The sequence below is a fragment of the Nilaparvata lugens genome, chromosome 3, assembly GCF_014356525.2.
Source record: "Nilaparvata lugens isolate BPH chromosome 3, ASM1435652v1, whole genome shotgun sequence".
NCBI lineage: Eukaryota > Metazoa > Arthropoda > Insecta > Hemiptera > Delphacidae > Nilaparvata > Nilaparvata lugens.
The window spans coordinates 55,909,405-55,933,713 of NC_052506.1; the positions used below are offsets into that span (position 1 = coordinate 55,909,405).

The 24,309-nt window shown below is 36.1% G+C and overlaps 1 protein-coding gene across 1 annotated transcript in view; it reads right to left on the reverse strand.

The window, feature by feature from the left end:
* Nucleotides 1–24,309, reverse strand: part of LOC111058536 (integrator complex subunit 1) — a 137,513-nt gene extending 113,204 nt beyond the window's left edge. The window contains exons 1-5 of the mRNA XM_039422840.1: nt 24,119–24,309; nt 23,636–23,820; nt 15,544–15,842; nt 2,304–2,599; nt 201–958 (exon numbers count right to left, since the gene is read on the reverse strand). Coding sequence (XP_039278774.1) covers nt 201–958; nt 2,304–2,599; nt 15,544–15,842; nt 23,636–23,792 — 1,510 coding nt within the window. The 5' untranslated portion in view covers nt 23,793–23,820; nt 24,119–24,309. The remainder of the gene's footprint in view (nt 1–200; nt 959–2,303; nt 2,600–15,543; nt 15,843–23,635; nt 23,821–24,118) is intronic.

The following is a 24,309-nucleotide window of genomic DNA, read 5'->3' on the forward strand; positions in this document are numbered from 1 at the left end:
AGTTGGCACGTCACACAAATCTTTTTCGCAATTTACCGTGTAGATTCTGCCCTTTTCAACAATCCTTATCTTGACAGAGCCATTTTTGTCCACCCAAACATATTTGAAACCAAATTCCTTCTGTAATTTTCTGGCTTTGGATAACAAGAACCTACGTTGGGCAGTCAGAGAGAAGTTGATATATATTGGATGGATCTCACCTTGCATTCCTATGTGGCTTGTTGATAACTTTTTCACGCTGCGTTTTTGTTGCATTATATGGTGGGTGATTGTGCGTCGTACAAACTTGACTATAATTGGTGGCGGGTTTCGTGAGTCCGGGCGTTTTTTAAGACGATGGCAGGTATCTATCGCCTCGTCGCTTATCTCAACACCAACAGCTTTGCATGTTTCGAGCACTACTTTTGAAACGTCCTCTTCAGCCGTAACTGGAATGCCATGTAGTTCCAAAGTATTTCTTCTCCCATATTGTTCCAGATCGTCCGTACGCATGGACAGAACACCAAATTTTCGTTTTAAAGTTTCATTTTCACTTTGCAGGGCTCTAATTAATTCTTGTTGCGCTGCTATCAGGTTTCCTTGCGTGTGTAAAATACTAGCATTGTTGTCGAGTTTTTGATTACACAAATTGAGAGATTCCTGCAGTTCTTTAAGACAGTTCATTACATCAGTTTTGAAGTCATTGAGGGACAAACTATTTGGATCCACAGAGCCCGAGGAATGAGTAACGAACCCCGCGCCAGGGGTCTTGATAGGGGTCGAATTTGGGCCAGCACCACGTTGAAGTCGAATTCCCACCATACAGCCCCCACACTTCCAAGCACCCTTTGCCAAGATCTCGAGTTCAGCCTCACTCAAAGGTCTGTCTGACCCACTTTGAATACATTTTCCATGGTAAATCGAACCGCACTCCGAGCACAATATCGATGAGTTCCTGCCCGACCTAACGACCGGCAAACTGCACTCCGCACACATACTCATTTTTATTTGACAAAGGTCTCGGAAAAGGTAACGTAAGATATGTATGAACTGTAATAGGATCACGTAAGTGATATATTTGGATTCTACGAATCAATAAATAATTTTACAAAAACCGGCAGGCGAAGAAGGATGACCGACGAAACTTAACGATTCATAACCTGAACGGTAGCTGATAAGAGAGAGAAACGATTAGCGACTGCCTCTAGCCAACTCTCAGATAGAACTGAGAGTTCTATCACAGATTAATCACAGATTAGTGATCACAGATGAACCACAGATGAATGGAAAGTCGGCTAGTATCTTGACGCCATAATCTGCCATCTTGAAAGAAAGTGTAGCATTGTAATACAGCAGTAGTTTTAATTTCTAACAAGATGATGCAGTCATGTGTCGTGGTCTTGGTGCACTCAAATCTTGGTTAGATTGATACCTTCCATTTTGTGTGTATTCTGTGGCTGAACGGTTGCTCATGAGTCAAGACTGACAGATGTTTCCCCTGTTGATCATATTTTGTAAACAAAACTAGAACTTAACCTATTTCATTGTAATCAATTAAAATGGGAAACCATCAGATAATTGGAGTAGTTTTAAATGCTTTGTAAAATATTTTAAATGTTATTGAATTTATGTAATCATGCATTTCTCTGCTCCCAAATACATTATAATGGATTCCATCATTTGTAAACAACCTCATATTAAGCCATGTCTGTTTACGTTCAGCTACTCTATTTACGTTCTTTTCCATCGGTGGAAAAGTACGATTAACTGATCAGTGAACGAACCGGATATGACATATTTTTTTCTTATCAGTTAGACCAAAGACGACCTTGAAGAGGTATAAACGCACAATACCTATGCCTTCCCAATGCTAGCTCTTACTTGAAATTAAAGGTTCCATTGAGGTATTTTAGCGCGAGATATTATATAATATATATTTTTTTGTAATATTATAGATCACAAAAATCTTCAAGATCTTAACTATGTAATAATCTTCCAGGCTGTCCCCTTAATGGCCGATTTCAATTCCAAATAATCTAGCGCTGCATGTGAGTCTATGCCAATCATTTATAGAAAAAGTACAAATGAAAGAATGAAGGGTACAGACAGAAAGATTACAGACAGTAGGTAGTGAACAAATCACCTATATTAAGGTTGTATTAAGGCTATATTAGATCACCTATTGGTTAAGGCTGAACCAATATTCTTATCAATAGTGAAAAACACAAAGATGTGGCTGGTTAAGCGATGAAACCAGGTTCAATAATAATAATATTTAGGGTAGCTTTTCGTCACTTTAATCCTAGACCAGTTGAATGAGTAACGTTGCACCAACCTTAACAAAGGACTCAGGCCAGCGCTTGACGTCCTGGTAGGCCTTGTAGAGCAGACATACAGCCAGCACACAGAGGCCGGTGTGCTTGGCCTTGGCTGCAGAGGCGGCAGAGGGGGCGGGCTCCCGTCGCAGCAGGGCACACAAGGCGCTCACCACCGGCTCCGACGCAAACAGGCTCGGCCGACACTTGGCCAGGTAGGCCAGGCCCTGACACAGGACCGGGTCCGGCTGCTTCTGCTGCTTTGGCGAGCGTAGCGCACGCACTGCACCGCACAGCAGACCGATCTATCCACAAGTAACAATTAGTTAACTGCAGTATATACACTCATATACGAACAAACAGGGACATATTTATTAACTACCCAGTGATAATAATAATGCCGAATGACTGGTCGGCTCAATCGAAACTATGTATCTAACTATTCTGTATCGAGATTATTCACGTTACAAAGTCAGTGGGAATTATAGGACGCCATATAATAATATAGTATCGAAATTCAATACAATCTAACTAACCTGAAAATTAATAATATACGGTAAGTGAAACCCACTGGCATAAGATGACTCTTCTTAGCTTGTGGGAGTAGGAGAAAGATAAAATTATCATAAGCTCAACTTGATTCAATAACAATCTATTTCTTGTAAACTTGTATTTTTTTTATTTATGATAAATATTATCATTATCATCATAATATATTATTTAAATTAAATAAAGAGATGAATGATTAAACTAACTAGAGGCATCATAGATTGTGTTCATGGGAGGTTGCGGTACATGTAACCAAGGACACGGAAATGCGTTCGGTGGGAGCTTTCGACAGTTTAGGTACCGGTCACCATCTTGGAACAGAGTGGAGTGGTGCATGCTCACTTGCACCGCGTACAAGCTCACTTGCACCGCTCGAAAAGTATGTTCCACAAAACCGGTACCAGGATCAACGCTTCTTATTGGTCGAGAGTTAAAGCGTTGTTTGTCTGCTGTTCTGTTAGGTTATTCTTCACATCCAGAATCTATAGACTGAAAATGGATGAGGCGTACGAAGTATTTTATTTCATTGGTGGAATTAATTACAGAATAGACGAAAAGCAAGAAATGCATTCATTATTGGCATCAGTCGTAGTCGAGCAGTCGTACAGTAAACATCTAAATTAGTGAGTAGAGTAGCTTTCAATAACAGTGGAAAGTAGGTCAATAGAATAGTGTTAGTTTAACATCAGCTATATAGTGTAGTACCATCAACATTATAGTGTGGTGTCTTTTCAACAAATGCAATCACCAAAAAAACCACCATATGGAGTGATTCCAGAATACGAAGAAGAGGAGGACAAAGAAGAAGGAGAGGCGTTTCAACAACAAAAACAGGACCAGGAGGTGGAGCTGCAAAAAGGTAATAATATGAATACTATAAGTGAAGTTATGGCCAATGAATTCAAAAAGGATATTGAGGAACTATATAATAAACTCTTGGATTTTAAAAAATGGGCTGCAGTTGAATATGAGAGAAAGGAACTTTTGAGAGTAGATTATGACAGATTTTCAGAGATGTTAGTTGAAACAACAGAATCTGTCGTTAGAATCGAAACAAGGGCTATTACTATCAGTCAGTTGACAGAAAATCTCAATTCAGGTGCGCCAAAGTTAGAAGAAACAATAGTCAGCTTAAATAAAAAAATGCAGGAAATCAGTAATAAACCACCCAGTTTTGCTGAAGTGATTAAGTTACCAAAGAAGGCATCAACAGCAGAAAAAATAGGAAACGTAAGAAGAATCCAACCTAAAGAGCATGTACTTCTTCTAAAACCTACAAAATTGGAATTGGTAGGAGATAATGAGAAGCAGAGTAGTGAAAAAAATAAGGAAAAGTCTGAAGGAAAACATTCCAAAGAAAGAAAATATAAGAGTGAAGAAAACTGTTAATGTTCGAGGCGGCGGCCTTCTTATTGTTCTGGATACATTGGATGATAAGAAAAAAATACTAACAAACAAAAGCTTACAAAAAGGAGGGATAAAAATCACGGAGCCTGCAAACAAGAAGCCAAGGATAATCTTGTACGATATCCCATCAGATTTAAATAAAGAGGAGCTGTCAGAGATCATCTATGAAAAGAATTTCTATAACTCTGGAATCCAAAAAGAAGATTTTGTCAAAGGCTGCGTCCCATCATTCAAGTTAGGCCCAAGAGATAAAGATACCCTTCATTGGGTGTTTGAATGCGATCCTGAAATAAGGAAGTTGATAATTAACAAGGTAAAGCTGTTTATCGACTTTACATGCTGCAAAGCCAGCGACTATACTGTAGCTCAGAGATGCTTCCGGTGCCATGGGTTTAATCACGTGATGAAGCATTGTAAAAAAGAACAAGATGTCTGCGGGCACTGTTCAGTTATAGGACATAATTCCAAAAACTGCCCTTCCGAAAAGGAAATTCCAACTTGTGTAAATTGTAAAAAGAATAATAAGCCAGCTAGTCATAAAGCCAATGACGCAAAATGCCCATGTTATAGAAGAGCACTGCAACAAGTTATTGATAGAACGAATTATGGGATTGCTTAAAAAAAAATAGGATATTGAAAAAAGAAACTCTAATTAAGCCTAGCATCAATAGAAGAGAGCCGTCGACTATTGAAAAATCTCTAAAAAGGATAAGTAAGTTACATGTAAATAAACAAACGTCAAAAAGTAGAGTATCATTAATTCAGAATTACGGTGAATATTCCGATATTAATTTAGCGTTTGCTTACGTAGGAGAAAATAAGATTCGAGTCTCAGATGGATTCTCGCACGTACTAAAGTCAAAATCGCTGACGCTAGAGGAGTGGTGTAGCCTTGAGCCAATTAGTCTACAAAACAAATGCTCGGCGATCTTACTGAAAACAATCAACACGCCTGACAGTAAACAATTAATTCGGAATTACTTGTTGCCAGTAAATGATTATAATGCTCTAGAAGAAATTAAAAAAGTGCTATTGGAAATAAATGAATGGGCATCAATGAATTATCCACTTGTCGTAGGCATAGATGAATTCAGCCAGCTAGCAGAATTATCCTCAATTGATTTACTCAGTTTTATCTTATCAACTAATCATTTGAAATATATATTTTATCATAGGGGCAATAACAGCATGAATTTTCTCAATATTCCAGAACCAGATCGGCCAGAAGAAAAAGTATGCCCAAGAGGTTATCTACCAGAAGATAGCAAGCACCATAACTTTCTAAATTGCATGATTGAATTGAAAAATCTTTTACAGCAATATGATAAAATAAACGCAGATATTTTCAAAGAAGCTCTTTTAACACTTCGAACCGAAAATCTTCATGCTTCATCGTCGGTCTTCAGAGAAATTGAATTGAGGAGTATGAATGTTTACGATAATGAATTGAAAATGTTCCTTCTTATTTGAGACTGTGATAACAAGATCATTAGGGAAATATTTCGAAGAGAAGGGTCTCTTCTCGTCGTCTCAGTTTGGATTCAGAACCGGTAGATCAACTACAGATGCTGTCAACAAAATTGTTACAAATGTTCTCAATAGCTTTGAAAAGAAAGGGTTTGCAGGTGTGACCATGTGTGACCTCAGTAAAGCGTTCGATATTGTTGACCACAGTATATTGTTGTCGAAACTTTCTTACTATGGTGTTGGGGGTTCAGTTAATCGGCTTTTGATGTCTTATTTGACGGATCGCAAGCAGACAGTTTAGTGTTGTTTTTCTCATGCGCGTGATATAGAGTATGGGGTTCCACAGGGCTCGGTACTCGGCCCGTTATTGTTTATCATAATGGTGAATGATATTTCTTTATACATGGAAAACCAGATTGTAAGCTACGCTGATGACACATCATTGTTCTCCAGTAATGTTGATTTGGAATTGCTGAGGACCCAGATGAGCAATGCCTATGAGAATGTATCGGTTTGGTTCCAGGCTAATTACCTTTCTTTGAATGAAGCGAAAACGCAGACAATGATTTTTAATCTGAGAAACGTGACGAATGAAATTGAAACCGTTAAACTCCTTGGTATAATGTTGGATTCCAAGCTAACTTGGACAAGTCACATTGATTGGGTGTGTGGACGACTCAGCAGGGTGGTGTTTCTGTTAAGACGACTGAAAAATCTTGTTCCTCATCAGTATTTGAAGATTTCATACTTTGGGTTTTTCCAGAGTGTAATGATGTACGGGCTTATTCTCTGGGGAGGGGCAGCTAATGTGGGAAGAATTCTATTACTCCAAAAAAAGTACTAAGAATAATGACTGGTTCAGACTACTATGCGCATTGTCGTCCTCTTTTTAAATCACAACATATTATGACAGTGTTCAGTTTGTATGTTATGCTTCTTCTGATAAAAGTAAAAAATGAGTTGCATACTTTGAAGTGTAGATCAGAAATGCATAGGCACGACACTAGACAGAGTAATTATTTGGATGTTCCCTATGTAAGATTGAGAAAATTGCAGTGTCAATCTGACGTTTTATCAATAAGAGCTTTCAATAGATTACCGCTGTGTTCCAGGAATCTGAGTATATCTGTTTTCAAAACAAAAGTGAAAAGGATGCTTTTAGAGAACCCACTGTACAGTGTTGGAGAGTTCTTTGATCTCCCTTGTGATGTTATAAATAATTTCTTCCAAGCTGACTGATATATTTATATAATTACGAGAATTGTTGTGTTATAATTATTGATTGATGTTTATAGGTATGTTATAACCTGTATTTTTTTTATATTGAGATGTTTATATGTGACATGGCCCACTGTACTATTTTAAGTATTTATCGGCTAATAAATATATTTCTATTTCTACCAACTACTTCAAAATATTGAATGGGATTCAGTATGGAGGGAGGCGGAGCTTACGTATCATTTGACAACAGTTCTCGCAGATTTAGAACCAATGAAAAATATATTATGGTTAGTCGAGACACTCAAGTGATGCTTAATGAGGAACTGTTGGATGCTGTTTCGAAAACTGATATATCTCGATGCAAGATACCAAGAATCAGATGGATTGATGGAGTTCCAGGGAGCGGAAAAACACATCTAATTGTTGATAAACATCGACCAATGAAAGACCTCATACTAACTCAAACAAGAGCCGCAATCAAAGGAATAAGATCAACTATACAGGAGAAACACGGAAATGAATTCAACTCAATCATCAATTCAAATTACAGAACCGTGACGTCGTTTCTAATTAATGGCTGCCACAGAAAATATAAGCGCGTATTCATTGATGAAGCTGTCCTTATGCACGCCGGCTTCGTGGGATTCGTCTCTGAGCTGACAGGCGCAAACGAGATAGTACTGGTTGGAGACTCAAAACAAATATCTTACATCGAGAGAAGTGGTTTACCAGCAGTCTGGAAAAATATTTCTGTTTTCGCGGATCCGGATTCTTTCCAATCAGTAACCAACAGGTGTCCAATGGATGTGTGCTGTCTGTTGTCTAACTACTACAATGATATCTGCACTACAAATAAAATTATTCGATCAATTAAACCAACAATAACTAACGGAGAACCTCACAACCTACAACCACAAACTTTAATCCTCACATTCACGCAATCAGAAAAACAAATGGTACTGGAAGCTGTTAAAAACAAGGCTCCCGCTGGCTCATTAACAATACTAACTATACATGAAGCTCAGGGTTTAACGTTTAGAGATGTTATCCTAGTGAGGAAAAATACTAAACCACTCAAGATTTACAATAGCATTCAGCACATAATAGTAGCACTTAGTAGGCATACCAACTCATTCAGATACTTAACAGTTGGAGAGCAAGATCTCATGCTGTCATTAACTCAAAAAATACAATCAGTCGAGGACAAGGATATCTACAATTGGCACACAAATAATTATAAACACAAAAACAAAAATGGCTGATTTGATGGAGGATTTGGATTTATTAGACATTGAAGACTTTTCGATTGCAAATTCACAAGATGTCAACAATACAATCCAACCTTTCAACTTGAAAATCATCAATTTCAACATCAGAAGCTACAATAAAAATTTTGAAGAATTTCTTATTCAACTGGAAGACCTGAACGTGGATTTCGACGTGATAGTCTTAACGGAATGCTGGATCGCTGGAGGTGTTTCCTTGAAATCAATTAATAATTATACCTGCCACAAAACAGAAAACAATATTCTACAGAATGATGGAGTAATAATCTATGTCAAATCCGACTACTTTGTCGAAATAAAAGAAATTGCAGTTAGGCAAGCCAACTGTTTGAATATGCATTTAAAAATTGGGAAAGATACGTTTGTTATAACAGCGTTATATAGATCTCCATCACACTTGGACTTAACAGAATTTCTCATTGATCTGAGGCAGATTTTGGATGATAATGGAAAGCATTTTCACATCGTTCTAGGAGATTTCAACACATCAACACAAAAGAACCAAATCAGCACAGGCAACTGGAAGACTATGATAATCTACTCAGTGAATATGGATTCCTACATTGTATAAAGAAGGCAACTCGTATTGGAAATAATAGCGCTTCATGTATAGATCATATTCTGATAAACTTTAAAAAAGATATAATACCAATAGTTTTCCCAAATTCTATCACAGATCATTTCATAACTATTCTGGGAATTAAATATGATGCGGTGGAACACAATCACAACAGAAGAAAACACTACTATGAAAGTATTGATTATAATAAACTTTCATTAGCACTAACGAATGAGACCTGGAATTCCGTGTACCTGCAGGAATGCGCTGATAGTGCTTTGAAGGAAATTATAGAAATACTGAAGAAATACACAGAAGAATGTAAAGTTATTAATAGAGTATCGCACACAAAAAGAAAAATTAAGCCTTGGATTACAAATGGACTTTTAGAATAATAATCATCCTTAGAATAATAGTCATCTCTGACAGAGTCACTCTTCTCCATTTTCTGTAAGATTGCGGATACAGAACTACTCTGTATCAACGCAGTATACATATTGACGTAGAACGTGCTCTGTGCGAAGTGTTGCAAGCGTCTGTAAAAATAGCATCAACAATATTCGTTGCAACGCATTGCCTATTTTCGTCTGATTCCGAAAAGACTGTATCTTCCATGCTACGGAGTATCCTATGTTCCGGTTCAAGTGATATTGCTTCCCTCGTCTTGAGACTGCTATCGGATCGTGTGATAAGACCTGTTGCTTGTCACCTTGGGCCCGGCGAATCTTATCACCTGACAGCGTGTTTGAAATTACCCTTCAATCGTTCGAACATCTAATGTATCTAGTCGAATGACAATATTTAGTTTATCCTACTCTTCTTCTATTGTTATTGATTCATAATAAACCTGTCTGGCTAATTGAAAACTAAATAAAACTTTGCAGTGAACTGTCTCCCTACACGGAAACTTGTGATAATATACTTCTTAGTATTATAGAATTTATGGGACTCTAGTAGAATTCCTATAATATTATAGTTGCAATTATAATTGGATAGGTTAAATAATTGGGTAATTCAAGTAACCCAATTTTATTCAGTATTGCATTATATCTTGATATAGCCGGTATTATTCATTAAGGATGAATAGTTTTTCTCTTGGTTTGACCAATAAGAAAAACCCCAAACTGATTTTCAATGGTTTCTCCTTTAGAAGAGCAGGTGATACTGTATTGGGTGATGTTCGATGGCGTTGCCTGTCTAGTACCTGTAAAGCTTATCTAAAAACAGACAACTCAGTAACTAAAATTATTGAACTTCCTATCTTTCACAACCATTCACCACCAAATTGTAATATTAATGAATCTCAAAATTCCGTTACATGCTCCACACCAATTACTGATAGGGACTGTACCGTACAGATACGACATGCCGCCCACCTCATCTGTGAATATCTTGATAGAATCACTCAATGACCATCTGAGGGAAACTATCTCTAAGAATGCTATGTTGCTAGAGACATGGGATCTTTCTGCTGTTGAACATACTAGGCACGGTCTTCACACTAATAAAAAAGGGAAAATGAGAATTGTCAAAAGGATCTGTACCTTAATTGGTGACTCTCTCAATGCGAAACAAACTTGTTTCTCTCTTCCCACTTTGAATAGATCATCAATTTATGATTTGCATAGAGTTGAAATAATAAACATTGCAGGCTCTGAGGATACTATAAGTGTGGTTCCTACCTGTCTGGACGCTTTGTCTTCCGGACTTTCAAATGGAGAATTGAATTTAAACTTTTAGCTCATGACAATGAGGTTGATTATGGTCATAGTATGGTCAACAACTTCAGCCTGGATGCACAACAAATTGGCCTACCAATACCTGTAATTCAAACTAGAAAACCAAAACCTCAAACAGATATATTTCTGTTCTGGAATTTACAGGGCCTGACAAACAAGATTGATGATCTTGCTCTTTTAACGACTCAATATAGTGTGAAAATTATTGCAGTAGCTGAGCATTGGCTCAGAGATACTGAGATGAATTGTATATCAATTCCGGGATTTAGTCTTGTATCTTATTTTTGTCGATCTGATAAGAGCAGGGGAGGAGCTGCTTTATTTGTAAAAGAAAATATTGTCATCAACGATCTTACAGATGTAAACAAATTATCCACTGAAATGGTATGTGAAGCTTGTGCCATTGAGATCCCAGAAAAAAAAGTAATAGCTGTTTCAATTTACCGGCCTTATAACAATGATTATGCTGTTTTCACTGCCTTCCTAAATTGTTTGTATGAGATTCTTCTGTTGATTTTTAAACGAGGTTTTTCGATAATTATTGGTGGTGATTTTAATGTAAATTTTGATCGTGAGTATAAAGAAAAAACACAACTATGCAGTATGCTCGATAGTTTTGGTTTAAGTCCTACCATAAATAGTATCACAAGACCAGGGATAGTAAATCCAGGATCTTGTATAGATAATGTATTAACAAATATACACGGTAGTAGATACAATGTAGATGTCATTCATACAGCTCTTTCAGACCATAATGCCTTACTTTTTGAAGCTGACATAACAGTTAAGCCTGCTCCTCTTTCTATGGATCACAGATTTGATAAAATTAGGCTAATAAATTATTGTAATATATCTCATTTCTTGGAGCTTATTGGATCTGTTGTGTGGTTTGATGTTTATAAATCAGATAGGGATAAAAAATTCAAAAATTTTCTGGACACATACTTAAAAGCTGTTAACACTGCTTTTCCTTTAATTTTTCCCAAGAGAAGAAATGCAAGACCTGACTCTAAATGGTACACAGGTGAACTAAAAACTCTTAAAGATGAATGTGATGAGTTGTATTATCTCTATCAAGTTTACAGATCTCAACATTTAAAAAATCTGTACAACTCCTCTAAAAATAAATATAAGAAGTCAGTTAGGGATGCAAGAAAAAAATACTTCAGTCACATGATTCTCAGTTCTCAGAATGTGAGTAAAACTACTTGGAACATAGTTAGATCACTGTCTAATGTTAACACAAAATCTACCAATGTAAGGTGCTCAATAACAGCAGAAAAGTTCAATAATTTTTTCACAGGACACATAGCAAACCTTAGCAGTAGGATTCCAAAGAGCAACCTGCTCTCTTCTGATTATTTGGAGAGGGTTGAGAAGCCAAAAAGTAATTTTTCTTTTAAGTCTGTCACTGTGGAGAAGGTCTATGCAATGATTCATAATCTAAGTAATAGTAAATGTCTAGATATTTATGGCTTAAATTCTCTTTTATTGAAAATCTCTGCGAAGTATATATGCGAAGTATTAGCCTACCTATTCAATCAATATGTTGTTAACTGTTCTGATTTTCCTCCTGAGTTGAAGAAAATAAAAGTAATACCTATTCATAAAAGAGGCTCCAAAGATGATCCATCAAACTTTAGACCAATATCAATAGTGCCTATATTTTCTAAATTATTTGAGATGATAATGCAGGAGCAACTCTCTGAGTATTTCGAAAAAAATAAATTATTGTCAGATAAGCAATTTGGCTTCAGAAAACAGTGTAGCACAAGTAAGGCTGTGCAGAAATTAACAAATCAAGTTGTAATGGATCTTGAGAGTGGGTTTCTTGTTACTTTCAGATCATTTGATATGAGTCGTGCGTTCGATACAGTCCACCATGATCTGTTATTAAGAAAATTGGAATATTATGGTTTGGAAATTCAGTCTGTTAGAGTGATTAAATCTTACTTAGAGGGGAGGAGTCAGTTTGTGTTTCAATCTGGATTTCTGTCCAGTGGCAATGATGTACTGTATGGTGTTCCTCAGGGATCCATACTAGGACCACTATTATTCATAGTTTATATAAATGACTTACCTTCAAATGTTGATTGTGCTACCAGAGAGGGTTTCTTGTTTGCAGATGACCTGGGTTTAAAATTAAAAGCTAATACCACATTAGAGTTAGATCACCTACTTGTAAATAGTACAAATATTGTGACTGATTGGTGCTCAGCAAATCATCTTACACTCAATATAGATAAAACCTGTGATATTAGTTTTAGTTATAATAATAGGTTACCAAGCAGTATTGAATCACTAAAGTTCCTAGGTATATATATTGATAACAGACTGAATTGGTTCTCGCACGTGGAGTCCCTAAGTAAGAAATTATCTAAAGGCCATTATATGTTAAGAAGATTGCGTGGAGTTGTTGATGTTGACGTTTTGTTAAATGTTTATTATGCTCAGATATTCTCATTGTTGTCTTATGGAATCATTGTATGGGGAAATTGCAGTAGGTCCATTGAGATTTTTAGGCTTCAGAAAAGGGCAGTAAGAATAATAATGAATGAAAACCAAAGATCTCATTGTAGGCCTCTTTTCAAAAAACTTAAGCTGTTGACTCTGCCGTCCGTCTATGTTATGAGCCTGCTTCTCTATATACATACGTATAAAGGGGATTTACAGTACTAGGACCAATTCTTTTTCTTCTGTACATAAATCCATTATGCAACATGGTAATAAATGGATCAATCACCACATTTGCAGATGATACTGTTATACTGTTCTCTGAACCGACCTGGGAGATGACCTGGAGAGAAGCCGAGACTGGACTTCAGAGGGTGTCTCGCTGGTTGGCTGAAAATCTGCTAACATTGAACCATGAGAAAACCTTCTTTCTGACCTTTTCGGCGACTCAACATGGACAGCCAACAGGAGATGAGATAGTAATCAAGAATCAATGGAATAACACTTCATACACAGTTCACAGGAAACAGTCACAGAAATACCTGGGAGTTACTATGGACTCTTTTCTGCGCTGGGATCATCATCTCAATGAATTATGCGGGAGACTGAGGAAGACCATCTACAGATTCAGGATTCTGAGGACACTGGTCGACAAGGGATGTCTAAGAGTTGTCTACTTCTCTCTAGCACAGTCCCTCATGCTGTATGGGATTGTGGGATGGGGAGGTGCAAGCTTCTTGCACATTGAACCGCTCCTCAGGGTGCAGAAGCTGATCATGAGGGTCATCAACCAGAAGCCTCCACGCTATTCATCAGACCAGCTATTCAATGAGTTTGACGTGATGGATGCAAGACAGCTTTACTCCAAGGAGATACTATGCAGATTACACAAGAACCCAACAACATTTCAAACTAGAAACCACAACCACAACACCAGATACAGGAATCTTCTCATCACCAGTGTTGCAAGGAAGGCACTATACCAGAGACATTTCAATCATTTAGCACCAAAATTATATAATCTACTTCCTGCAAACTTTAAACAGATTAATCCTCCTAGAAAGTTCAAAGCAATAGTACACAATTGGTTGATGAGCAAAGGAAGACAGAACATAGAAAACATTATTTCAAATAACAACTAACCACCTAATGACTTACTAAACACTAACTAATTGATAATACACACAAAAACTAACAAAACCTACTCTAGAACATGGTACGCCATAGTGGAGTAGGTCAATTTCCACACAGAAAAACTAAACAAGTAGAGAACACATTATAGGAATCTTTTGTAACTAACTATTGTATGTAATATTGTTATTTATCTAATATTTTTGTAATTGATGTTGTAGTTTTAGTTTTTTTGGGAAATAAACATTTATTATTATTATTATTATTATTGGCTGGTAATTTCATTATTTTTTAGCTTTATCGACTACTATACTAAGATGTGTTTATCTATTAGTCGGAATGCTATAATTTGTTGATTTATTCCTAGGCCATGATCTATCCAGATAAATGTCTGGATAGTAGACATGAATCAAGAAACTTCAATTATTAACATTTTGCAAATATTCCATAAAACGTGTTATTCATTAACACCAATTGCATAGAAAAAGTATTCAAATTTTCATTGATGACAGCACGAGCCATCATTAATTATTAAAAAAACTTTACAAGGAAAAAAAATGAATAGCCTAGTGCTTTATAATAACTAATCAATACTCCAGCTTTGTTGTGATAAGATAACATAGGTCTAAAATGGTAGTATTCACCTGATTTAGCCAACATTACATTTTTGATAAGGTCTGTTGCAACCTACATGAAATAGCTATTTATGTATTAAGAGCGTAATGCGCGACTTTATCGCTCGCGCAAAACAGTTATCACGCGACGCGAAGCAGGACGTGATAATTTTGCAAGAGCGATAAAGAAGCATTACGCACGAATTGCATACAAAGTTTTTTCTACAACTGCCCAAACCTGTTAAATTACTTATATCGGCGAAGTTACAATAATTACCGACTTTTTAGGTTAAGATCTGACTTTTTGGCGAGCTGCTTACCATCAGCTGATTAGCGAGCGTAAAGAAACTCTTCTGCGCATGCGCGAATGATTATCAAGCGTGAAGAAAATCTACTGCGCATGCGCGGATGGTTAGCGAGCGGAAAAGTAGATTCTCCTCAGAAATAAGCTGTTTTACGAGGAGAATTGAGTATGTAAATTCTTTTTTATGCGCAGTTGTAGAAAAAATAATATTGGCTTGGACAAACTTGTATAATATATTTTAAATTTTTTTTCAAATTATAAATTAATAATTATTATTGATTTAATGATAATAAATATAATAATTGAAATGATTATATTGATAACACCTTTATTATTTTGACAACTCCGCTCTGTAAACGATTAATTTCAAAAGTGCGCGCCAAAAACGGTGAACCAGAATTCGATTTTCGTTCGGTGGGAGCAAGTAGTGGTGCACCAGTCACGTGGTTACTGGTTACTGCTCACTTCGCCGAAGCCGTACATGCACCGCAACCTCCCATGAACACAATCATACATACCACTTTGTCAGCCTGATCGAGATCACTGGCCTCGAGGACGTGGGGCACGAGATCGGGAGCGTCGATGTCGGAGGCCAGCACCTCCCACTGTGCGTCGGCGCTACTGACGCCGCCACTGGACGAGCGACCAGTCGCGCCACCGGACGGGCGACCAGTCGCGCCACCCGAGTGCGACCCGGCCGCAGTCGCCGACGACGCTAGGCTAGCGCTGCTGCCGCTGCCGCCTCCGCTACCGAGTTTCGGCTTCTTCGGCGGAATAGCCGTAGACGAAGGTGCGCCATCGCGTTTACGATCTGAAACTATAAAATAGACTTGATTCAATGCAAACGACAACTTCACTGAAAAACATTGCTACTTAGGCTGGCCACTAACGGTAGAAAATGTTCATCATACATGTTTTGTCATCAGCAAGAGGCATCCAACATAAAATAAATAATCAATAACAATAAGGACCGTTTGCACAGTATAGATTGCTAAACTCGATTAAGTTAATCGAGTTTAAGTTAATCTGAAAGTGTAAACTTGAATCGGTTTTCTCAGTGCATTTACTAATCCACCAGTTTAAGTTAAACTAGTTTAGCGTTGAGTTGGTAATAGAATGTCGTTGTTTATACAGGAAGGCCGATTTTTACAGGAAATTTGTTATTTGTTTACAAACCAACAGTAAATTGAGGTTATGTAGCTACTATTTTAGAATTTTCTTGTTTTTGTTCAAAATCCACAGAGCTGTAAGCTGTAGGGTTATAAAAGGAGTTGGCAGGACTGGTCTGCCGGTGATGGTTTGTGGTGAAGTTACTCTCAATTTTCTCTTGTAATAAATAATTATTTATTAATAAATAATAAGTGCTATTTTTTATTATTAATAAATAATAAGTGCTATTTTTTATTATTAATAAATAATAAGTGCTATTTTTTATTATTAATAAATAATAAGTGCTATTTTTTATTATTAATAAATAATAAGTGCTATTTTTTATTATTAATAAATAATAAGTGCTATTTTTTATTATTAATAAATAATAAGTGCTATTTTTTATTATTAATAAATAATAAGTGCTATTTTTTATTATTAATAAATAATAAGTGCTATTTTTTATTATTAATAAATAATAAGTGCTATTTTTTATTATTAATAAATAATAAGTGCTATTTTTTATTATTAATAAATAATAAGTGCTATTTTTTATTATTAATAAATAATATAATAAATATTAAGTGCTAGTGTGGTGCGAGAGTGTGGTTAATTTGGAAAGGTATTAATTTTCTCTCCTGCTCACTCTTGAATCTTAAAGTGATTCGCTAATTAATTTTGCTAATCATAACCTCAATTCATACTATCCAATAACAAGAATTCTATTTTCAACAATCCTCTGCGCGGGAAAAGAGCCTGCTGTTTCTGTTTCTACTGATAACAGCTCTGAACTTTCAACATCTGTAAACTCCACTGATATAGTCAGCCGAGCTCATAAACAATTATAATCAGTTAGAGTGTCCAGCATGATAAAATGATAGAAGTGCTCAGAGACAGTGGCATTGACTCAAGAGACCTGAACATCATCATCAATTTGTACTGGAACCAGACAGCAGTTATGAGGGTGGGAGATGAGCAGACAGAGGAGGTGAAAATCTTGCGAGGTGTTAGACAAGGATGTATCTTGTCGCCCATCCTTTTCAATCTGTATTCGGAGCGTATATTTGGAGAGGCACTGGAAGATCAAGATGAAGGAATATCAGTGAATGGCAAAAGATTGAACAACATACGGTATGCAGATGACACTATTGTGTTTGCTAACTCCATTGAAGGTCTGCAACAGTTGATGGACAGAGTGGTGGAAAAGAGTTCGCAATATGGTTTAGAAATCAACACTAATAAGACAAAGCTCATGGTAATAAGCAAGGAGAATGTAGGTGGAGTACAATTGTTTGTTAATCGAGATGCAATAGAAAGAGTCTCACACTATAACTACCTGGGTACCATCATCAATGAGAAATGGAATAACACACAAGAGATAAGATGCCGCATAGAAAAAGCAAGAGTTGTCTTCAATAAATTGAGTAAGGTGTACAAGAGTCACGACCTTACTCTATTAACTAAATTGAGACTATTGCGTTGCTATGTGTTCTCCGTTCTGTTGTATGGGGTAGAAGCATGGACCCTCACAAAAGAAACAATGGTAAAGATTGAAGCTTTTGAACTCTGGCTGTACAGAAGAATGCTGAAAATATCCTGGACGCAAAAAGTTACTAATCAAGAGGTTCTCAGGAGAATGAATAAAGAACCGGAGCTCCTGAATACCATTAAAAGTAGAAAACTCCAATACCTCGGCCACATTATGAGGAATAGCTCAAGATACACACTTCTGCAAGAGATCCTTCAAGGAAAAATCAACGGAAAAAGGGGACCTGGCAGAAGGAGAATTTCATGGCTGGCAAATCTGAGGCTATGGTTTCACCAGTCATCTGCAGAGCTGTTCCGTAGTGCCGTCAACAAGATCAGGATTTCATTTCTTCTCAATTCATTCGTCTCCCTATCTTATATCAATTTATTATCTCCACACCCAGTAGGATATACCTTTTAAACCTCTTATCAGGAGCTTCCTTTCACCTCGCCGTGCTCGCTCTCTCGGCGATCTTCGTTTCCCCTCCTCCCCGTTCTCCTCTAATCGCTGCGTCCTCTCCAAAAATATAAAAATCCAATTTTCTTCTATATTTATTGGAGTAAATCTTACTCTTTTGTAAACTTGAATTACAATAATAACTTCTGAACATTCATAATACAAATATTATTCTCATTTGGCGAATTAATTAATAACAAAATCAATGCACTTGTATTTCATCTACACCCGATGTGATTACCAGCCAGAGATTTCTATGAGCAGTGATTGTGGGATAGACTACCAGTTAGACAACTACTTATCTACCTGTTGATTCCATGTGCTACGCTTATCGCTCTAAATACAGACTTGGATTCTTCGCACTTGTTACCTGAATCTGAACTATATTGAACTTTAAACGATTACTTTTAATTGTCTTTCATCTATCCTAAATCTCATAACATCACACATGTAGGTTTTTTTCAGCTTTTATCTTTCTTTTCCGGACAGATCTCTTTCATTCTTTTGAGCTGTATTTGTGATTCTTAACATTTGTCATATCTTATGTATTACAATGGCGTTCTTTTATTTTGAATAAGATCTTTTGTTTCCATAAACTTAAAATTGTAAATTGGTGAATTCTAGGATGTCCAGCTTGAAAATAACGCAAACCTCTAAGGGTAATCCAAAACTTCTTTACGATGGCTTCTCTTATAGAAAAGGTAGGGAAATGGCCACAGGGCTGCAGGTCTCATGGAGATGTTTGTTCAAAAATTGTAATGCTTCCCTAAAAACTAATGCTAGCATCGATAAAATCACTAGCAAAGTATTAGCAAAACATAATCATCCCTCAGTTACTCATCAGACATCCTTTAATGTGGAGGATGAGAATGATGAGCAAAGCTCTTGTTTAAAAGAAACGATCAATCAATCACCTACGCCATCATTAACAGAAAGCTCAATATATGAGCCTGAAGGAAATAATACAGGGTTTTGTTCCACACCGGTGCAAGTTCTTGAACAGGAGAAATCCAATGTCAACGAGTTGTCTTCTTCACTGGTCGAACATACAGACGATGGTAACCAGGATTGTGAAAACGCCGCTCTTAGAGACGAACTTAAGAAGCTAAGAACAGAATGGGAGGCGGCAGTTAATAGGTCAATCGAGAACGATATTAAGTTATTGAATCTTGCCGATAAATCTACCGCGGAGACTGGCGTCCAGACTGAGACAGAGAGCAGGATTGCTGACACAAATGAACCTGTAAATTGTTTATCAGGAGAGGAGGCTCCATCGGAGGCTGAGCAGCAAATGGAGGCTGTCCCCTATGAAATTATACAGAATTTGAAGGAAACTATTAACAAACTCAAAGAGGATAATAAAACTTTTACAGAAAAAATTCTACTGATGTCTACTTCAATAGAAGCTCTTGAGGCTGACAACTTGTTGCTCAGGAATGAGAAAGTTTTAGAGAGGATAGAGACTGACAAATGGAGAGCTAGGTATGACGAGTTGTACATTAAATCAAGTGATAATCTCATGAATGATTCTTCGAGCATTGGAAACAACAGAGGAGGAGCTACTCCAGCTCCTGGGAGTCTCTCCAGTTCTTTTGCGACTTCTAGGAAGGGATGTGAGGTGTTGACTGAGTGTGAAGAAGCGGACGAGGCGCAGCTCCATATGACTAGTATCTCGCAAAATAGAAGAAGTTTATTCAATGTGTCAAACTCACGTCCGGATCAGGCCAAAGTTCATCGTCTTGTGAAAAACCGGGTTAGAGACTTCAAAAATTCAAGTTTCTTGTCTCACAAAACTACGTCACCCCCAGTAGCAATTAGAAACAGCTCAAGTCAAATAAATTTCGAGAAAATAAAAATATTTGCGGACAGTCATGGTAAAAATATAGTGAATCTCACGGCAAGAAGAGTAGACTGTAAGGTGACAGGAATGATAAAACCAGGTGCTAAATTCGAAGATGTTGCTTCAAGCTGTGAGCATGAGAGCAAAAATATGTCAGATCGCGACTTGGTCGTCCTGATGGGAGGAGGAAATGATATGGAAAAATTTGGTGCAAAAAAATTTCTAAGTTCTTTAAAAAAATGTTTATATGACCTGTCGCATGTGAATATCATACTCATGAATGTGCCTCGTAGATATGATCTTCCAATTTCTTCTAACATTCATCATCAAATAGAGAGAACAAACTTAGAGATAGCTAGAATTTGTCGACAATTCAAAAATGTTAGGCTTTTAGATATTAGTAACATAGGTCGGCGTTTCCATACACGACACGGGCTACACCTCAACTCGCTGGGAAAGCGCTACATATCTGATTTTATAAGTGGAGCATCCATGCAGGCAATCAATGAAGTGGAAAATTCAATACCTTTAAACTTGAAATAAACGACAAGGCTTCGCTGAAAGCTGCCTCTTTTAGACAAGCAACTGAAACTGTTCTAAATGATGAGGCCTCACTTGTTATGGATGGCGGCAAGTATCAGTTACTGACAGGTGGTAAAAGTAAATAATAAACTATCTAGCCCAAAAGCCGTGAAAACAGGCGTCCCTCAAGGGTCTGTTTTGGAGCCGTTTTTATTTCTAGTGTTCGTAAATGATTTCAGTTTTAATATACCATGCTTTTCAATATTGTATGCCGACGACACTACAATTCTCAATTCTGGTGCGAATGCGGAAAATCTTATTCATGACCTTGACGTTTCAACAAAAACCTCAAAAATATGGTACAATGCCAACAGCCTCCGTCTTAATGAGACCAAAACTGAGAGGATATTATTTTCCTTGAAGAGCAGAATAGATCCTAGCCTAAAAAACTACACGAAGCCGGTCAAATTGCTGGGCTTAATGCTGGACAGTAAGCTATGCTGGGAAGACCATATCGAGTTTCTTTGTAAAAAACTATCAAGAGTTACCTTTCTTCTACGTAAACTTAAACTATCAGTCAGCCCTGGAGTTTTGATGATGGCATACTACGGTCTCTTCCATTCACATTTAAATTATGGTCTCCGTTTATGGGGCAACTGCTCTTCTGCCAGCAGAGTGTTTCTATGGCAGAAAAAAGCCATAAGATGCATTGCAGGACTCAAATTCAACGAGTCATGTAGAGATGCTTTCAAGAAACTTAGCGTCCCAACCCTTGCTAGTATGTATATTTATGTAAATCTAATTTACATGAAGGAAAATGAAGATAACTTTATGAAACAGCAAGAAAATCATGATCACAACACAAGAAATAAATTTGATAAAACCTTCTATAAGGCTGCACAAGACTTATAAAAGCCATAAATACCAGCAGGTTATTCTTTTCAATAAACTTCCCTTAACATTTAGAAGTCTTCCAAGCAGCAAATTCAAGAAAATAGTAAAAGAACTGCTGAGACGTAACGCATTCTATACAATAGAGGAATATCTCGATAGTCAAATATTGCAATGTTAAATTTACACATGTTAACTTTAAAATGAGAATGAACTACTCACCTTGTTTTGCCTGCTTGTACGGAATAACTTATTGTCGCGACTAATTTAAGACATTTTCTCATGGCATGACTGTACCTATTATAGCCTATTTATTTTTTATTTGTAGTTTTTAACTTGACACGATCCATATATATTATGTTATATTTGTTGATCAATAAACAATTCTAAAAAAAAAAAAAAGTGAAAAGCGATCAAGAAATTCTTTAAAAACTTATGTTTAGTTGGCACCAGAAAATATATTTTAGAATGTAGGAAAAAAGTTATTTTGTTACATTCAAATCTACTACGGTCTTCCTCATTTATTAGAAATCTCTCGAAAGCAATATATCTCAGTTATGTGTTATTAAAAACATGTTTTCTAATCGAAGACCGCTGTAAAAAATATTGTCTTAATTTCTATCAAGTGGTTTATTCAAATCAAAATACTAAATTGGCAGTTGCTGTACTCAAGCAAAACAGTTGAAAAATTCTTTATTTCAGAAATTTAAATTATTTGTTTTTTGCCCAATTTTTCTCGATTTCAAAATTTCTTCGCAGTCATCTCTATCAATCGCATTAAAAACTTCTATCAATTCCTCCATTACAATTATTTTTACATTCGAATAATGATTCACTATAACCTAAATTAATAGTAATTATTATCGTCTACAGAAGCATTAAAAACAACCGTCGAAAAATAATTTACTATCAGCTGTTTCCCCATCAAATCTTTACAGATGTCAAGTTAATCCAAATTATTTGTTTTAAACCTCCTGCTTTGGAGGTTTAAACTTACCCAGAGTTTAAACTCAATACAGATTTTAAACTGATACTGTGCAAACGGAATTTTAGTTTAAACCAAAAAAAATCCAGATTTGGTTTAAGCTTTAGCTTAAACTTACACTGTGCAAACGGCCCTAAATATACTACTGGAAATTTTCAAATTTTAATGATACAGAAATAATTTAACCTCAAATAGAACAGCAAAGAAAAAATAAACAACAAAAAATCGGAGATACAAAAACCTAACCTCAAAAAATTTTCATCAAAATGGCATGTCACACCATTAATGGATGTGACGAGTGACAAATATATATTATGGTTTCTTAGGCTGGCCACTAACCGTAGAACATGCATGACACACAAAAAGTCATACATTGTTGTGTCATCACAGCGAAAGGCTTTGAGCTAATTGGAGGATAGTTTTTCATCATTATAATTTGTAATTTTCCAGTAGTTTAGTTTTGTTATTGTTATAGGTTGTTTATTTTATGTTAGAAGCCTCTCGCTGATGACATAACATGCATGATGAAGATGAGTGTGATGGTAAAAATGCATTTCCTACCGTTAGTAACCAGTCTAAGAATACTATTATTTCAATAATTTAAGTATTGCCGGTGCCACCAAATAATTTCAAGAGATATTATTTTAAAATATTTCCATTTCCAAAAGCTAATTTTGTGTATATATAGCATGTCAATCTTTATGAGACTTGTATTCCTTTACTCTCTATTTCCTTTCACTTAGTTTGCTAAATGAGTTCTGTTGTTTTTCATGAAAAACCTAGTAAGCACGTAATGAGCAAGAGTTATTATTAATGAGCATAATGAGCTAAGAGAAGAATTATCAATATGACGATTCCCTGATATCCAGGCTGTTGAGAGGACCAAAGAAGTAAAATAAGTAAAGATAATCACCGGGTGCTGGGTTCAAATTTGGACAAATATTAATGTTTAGTGGCATTTATCGATTGGGCTATCTTTGATACGGGCTAAATAATGTTGTTTTTCTTTAATGGGTTAAAAATAAGAATTGAATTGAATAATTGTGAATAACAAACATTTCTATAGAAACGTAATTGATTATTATTAAATCAATACATGAACTTCAATATTCTTTAAATAGCTTATTTTTGATGAAAATAGAATTGAAATGAAATAAAAATAAATCGAAAAGAAAATAGGTTGAGTGGATAAAAATAAGTTAATAACAAGAATAATTTGAATAAGAATCTTGAATTTACCTGGAAGAGAATGGCTTGATGATGATGCCTTTCCATGAACGCTTGTTGTTCGTTTTGATTCACTGGATGATTTTGAACCCAATGCAAAAATGTCAGCCGGGTACTGCGGAGTCTTGCTTTTACCGCCACGGCCTTGAAGGCCCTTACGTTGCTCCATAATTGCCTCTCCGTCTTAAAACATACAACTGCAATAAATATGGTTTATTACTAATATTTATTAGTGATAATGGTATCAATAACGTATAGGCCTATTCAAAGAAAAGATAAAAATAATTTAGCAGGAGATATAAAAAAATTAAAGGTTATTCTATCTTAGTATTTATACATTATTTCTTAAACAGGAATGATTCACGTTTACATGCTGTTCATTATAGACAAAGAATTACAATGATACTTGTTTACATAGCTTGAGAACAAAACTCAATATAGTATTAAAAACATTTATAAAGATTTAAGCCGCGTTCAATCAGTAGGCTACTTTACCTAAATATTCTGCTCACGACACTGTTTTTGTATCTAAAAAAACAAAAGTTGCAAAATATAAACCAGTATTCTGTTTTTTCATTATTTTCTTATAAAAAATGAATAAACTGATTTGCTTTTAAAATCACAAACTTTTGCTGACATAGCTAGAACCTGAATCTGTTTATAACCTAAAAATAAGGTTAAGGGAA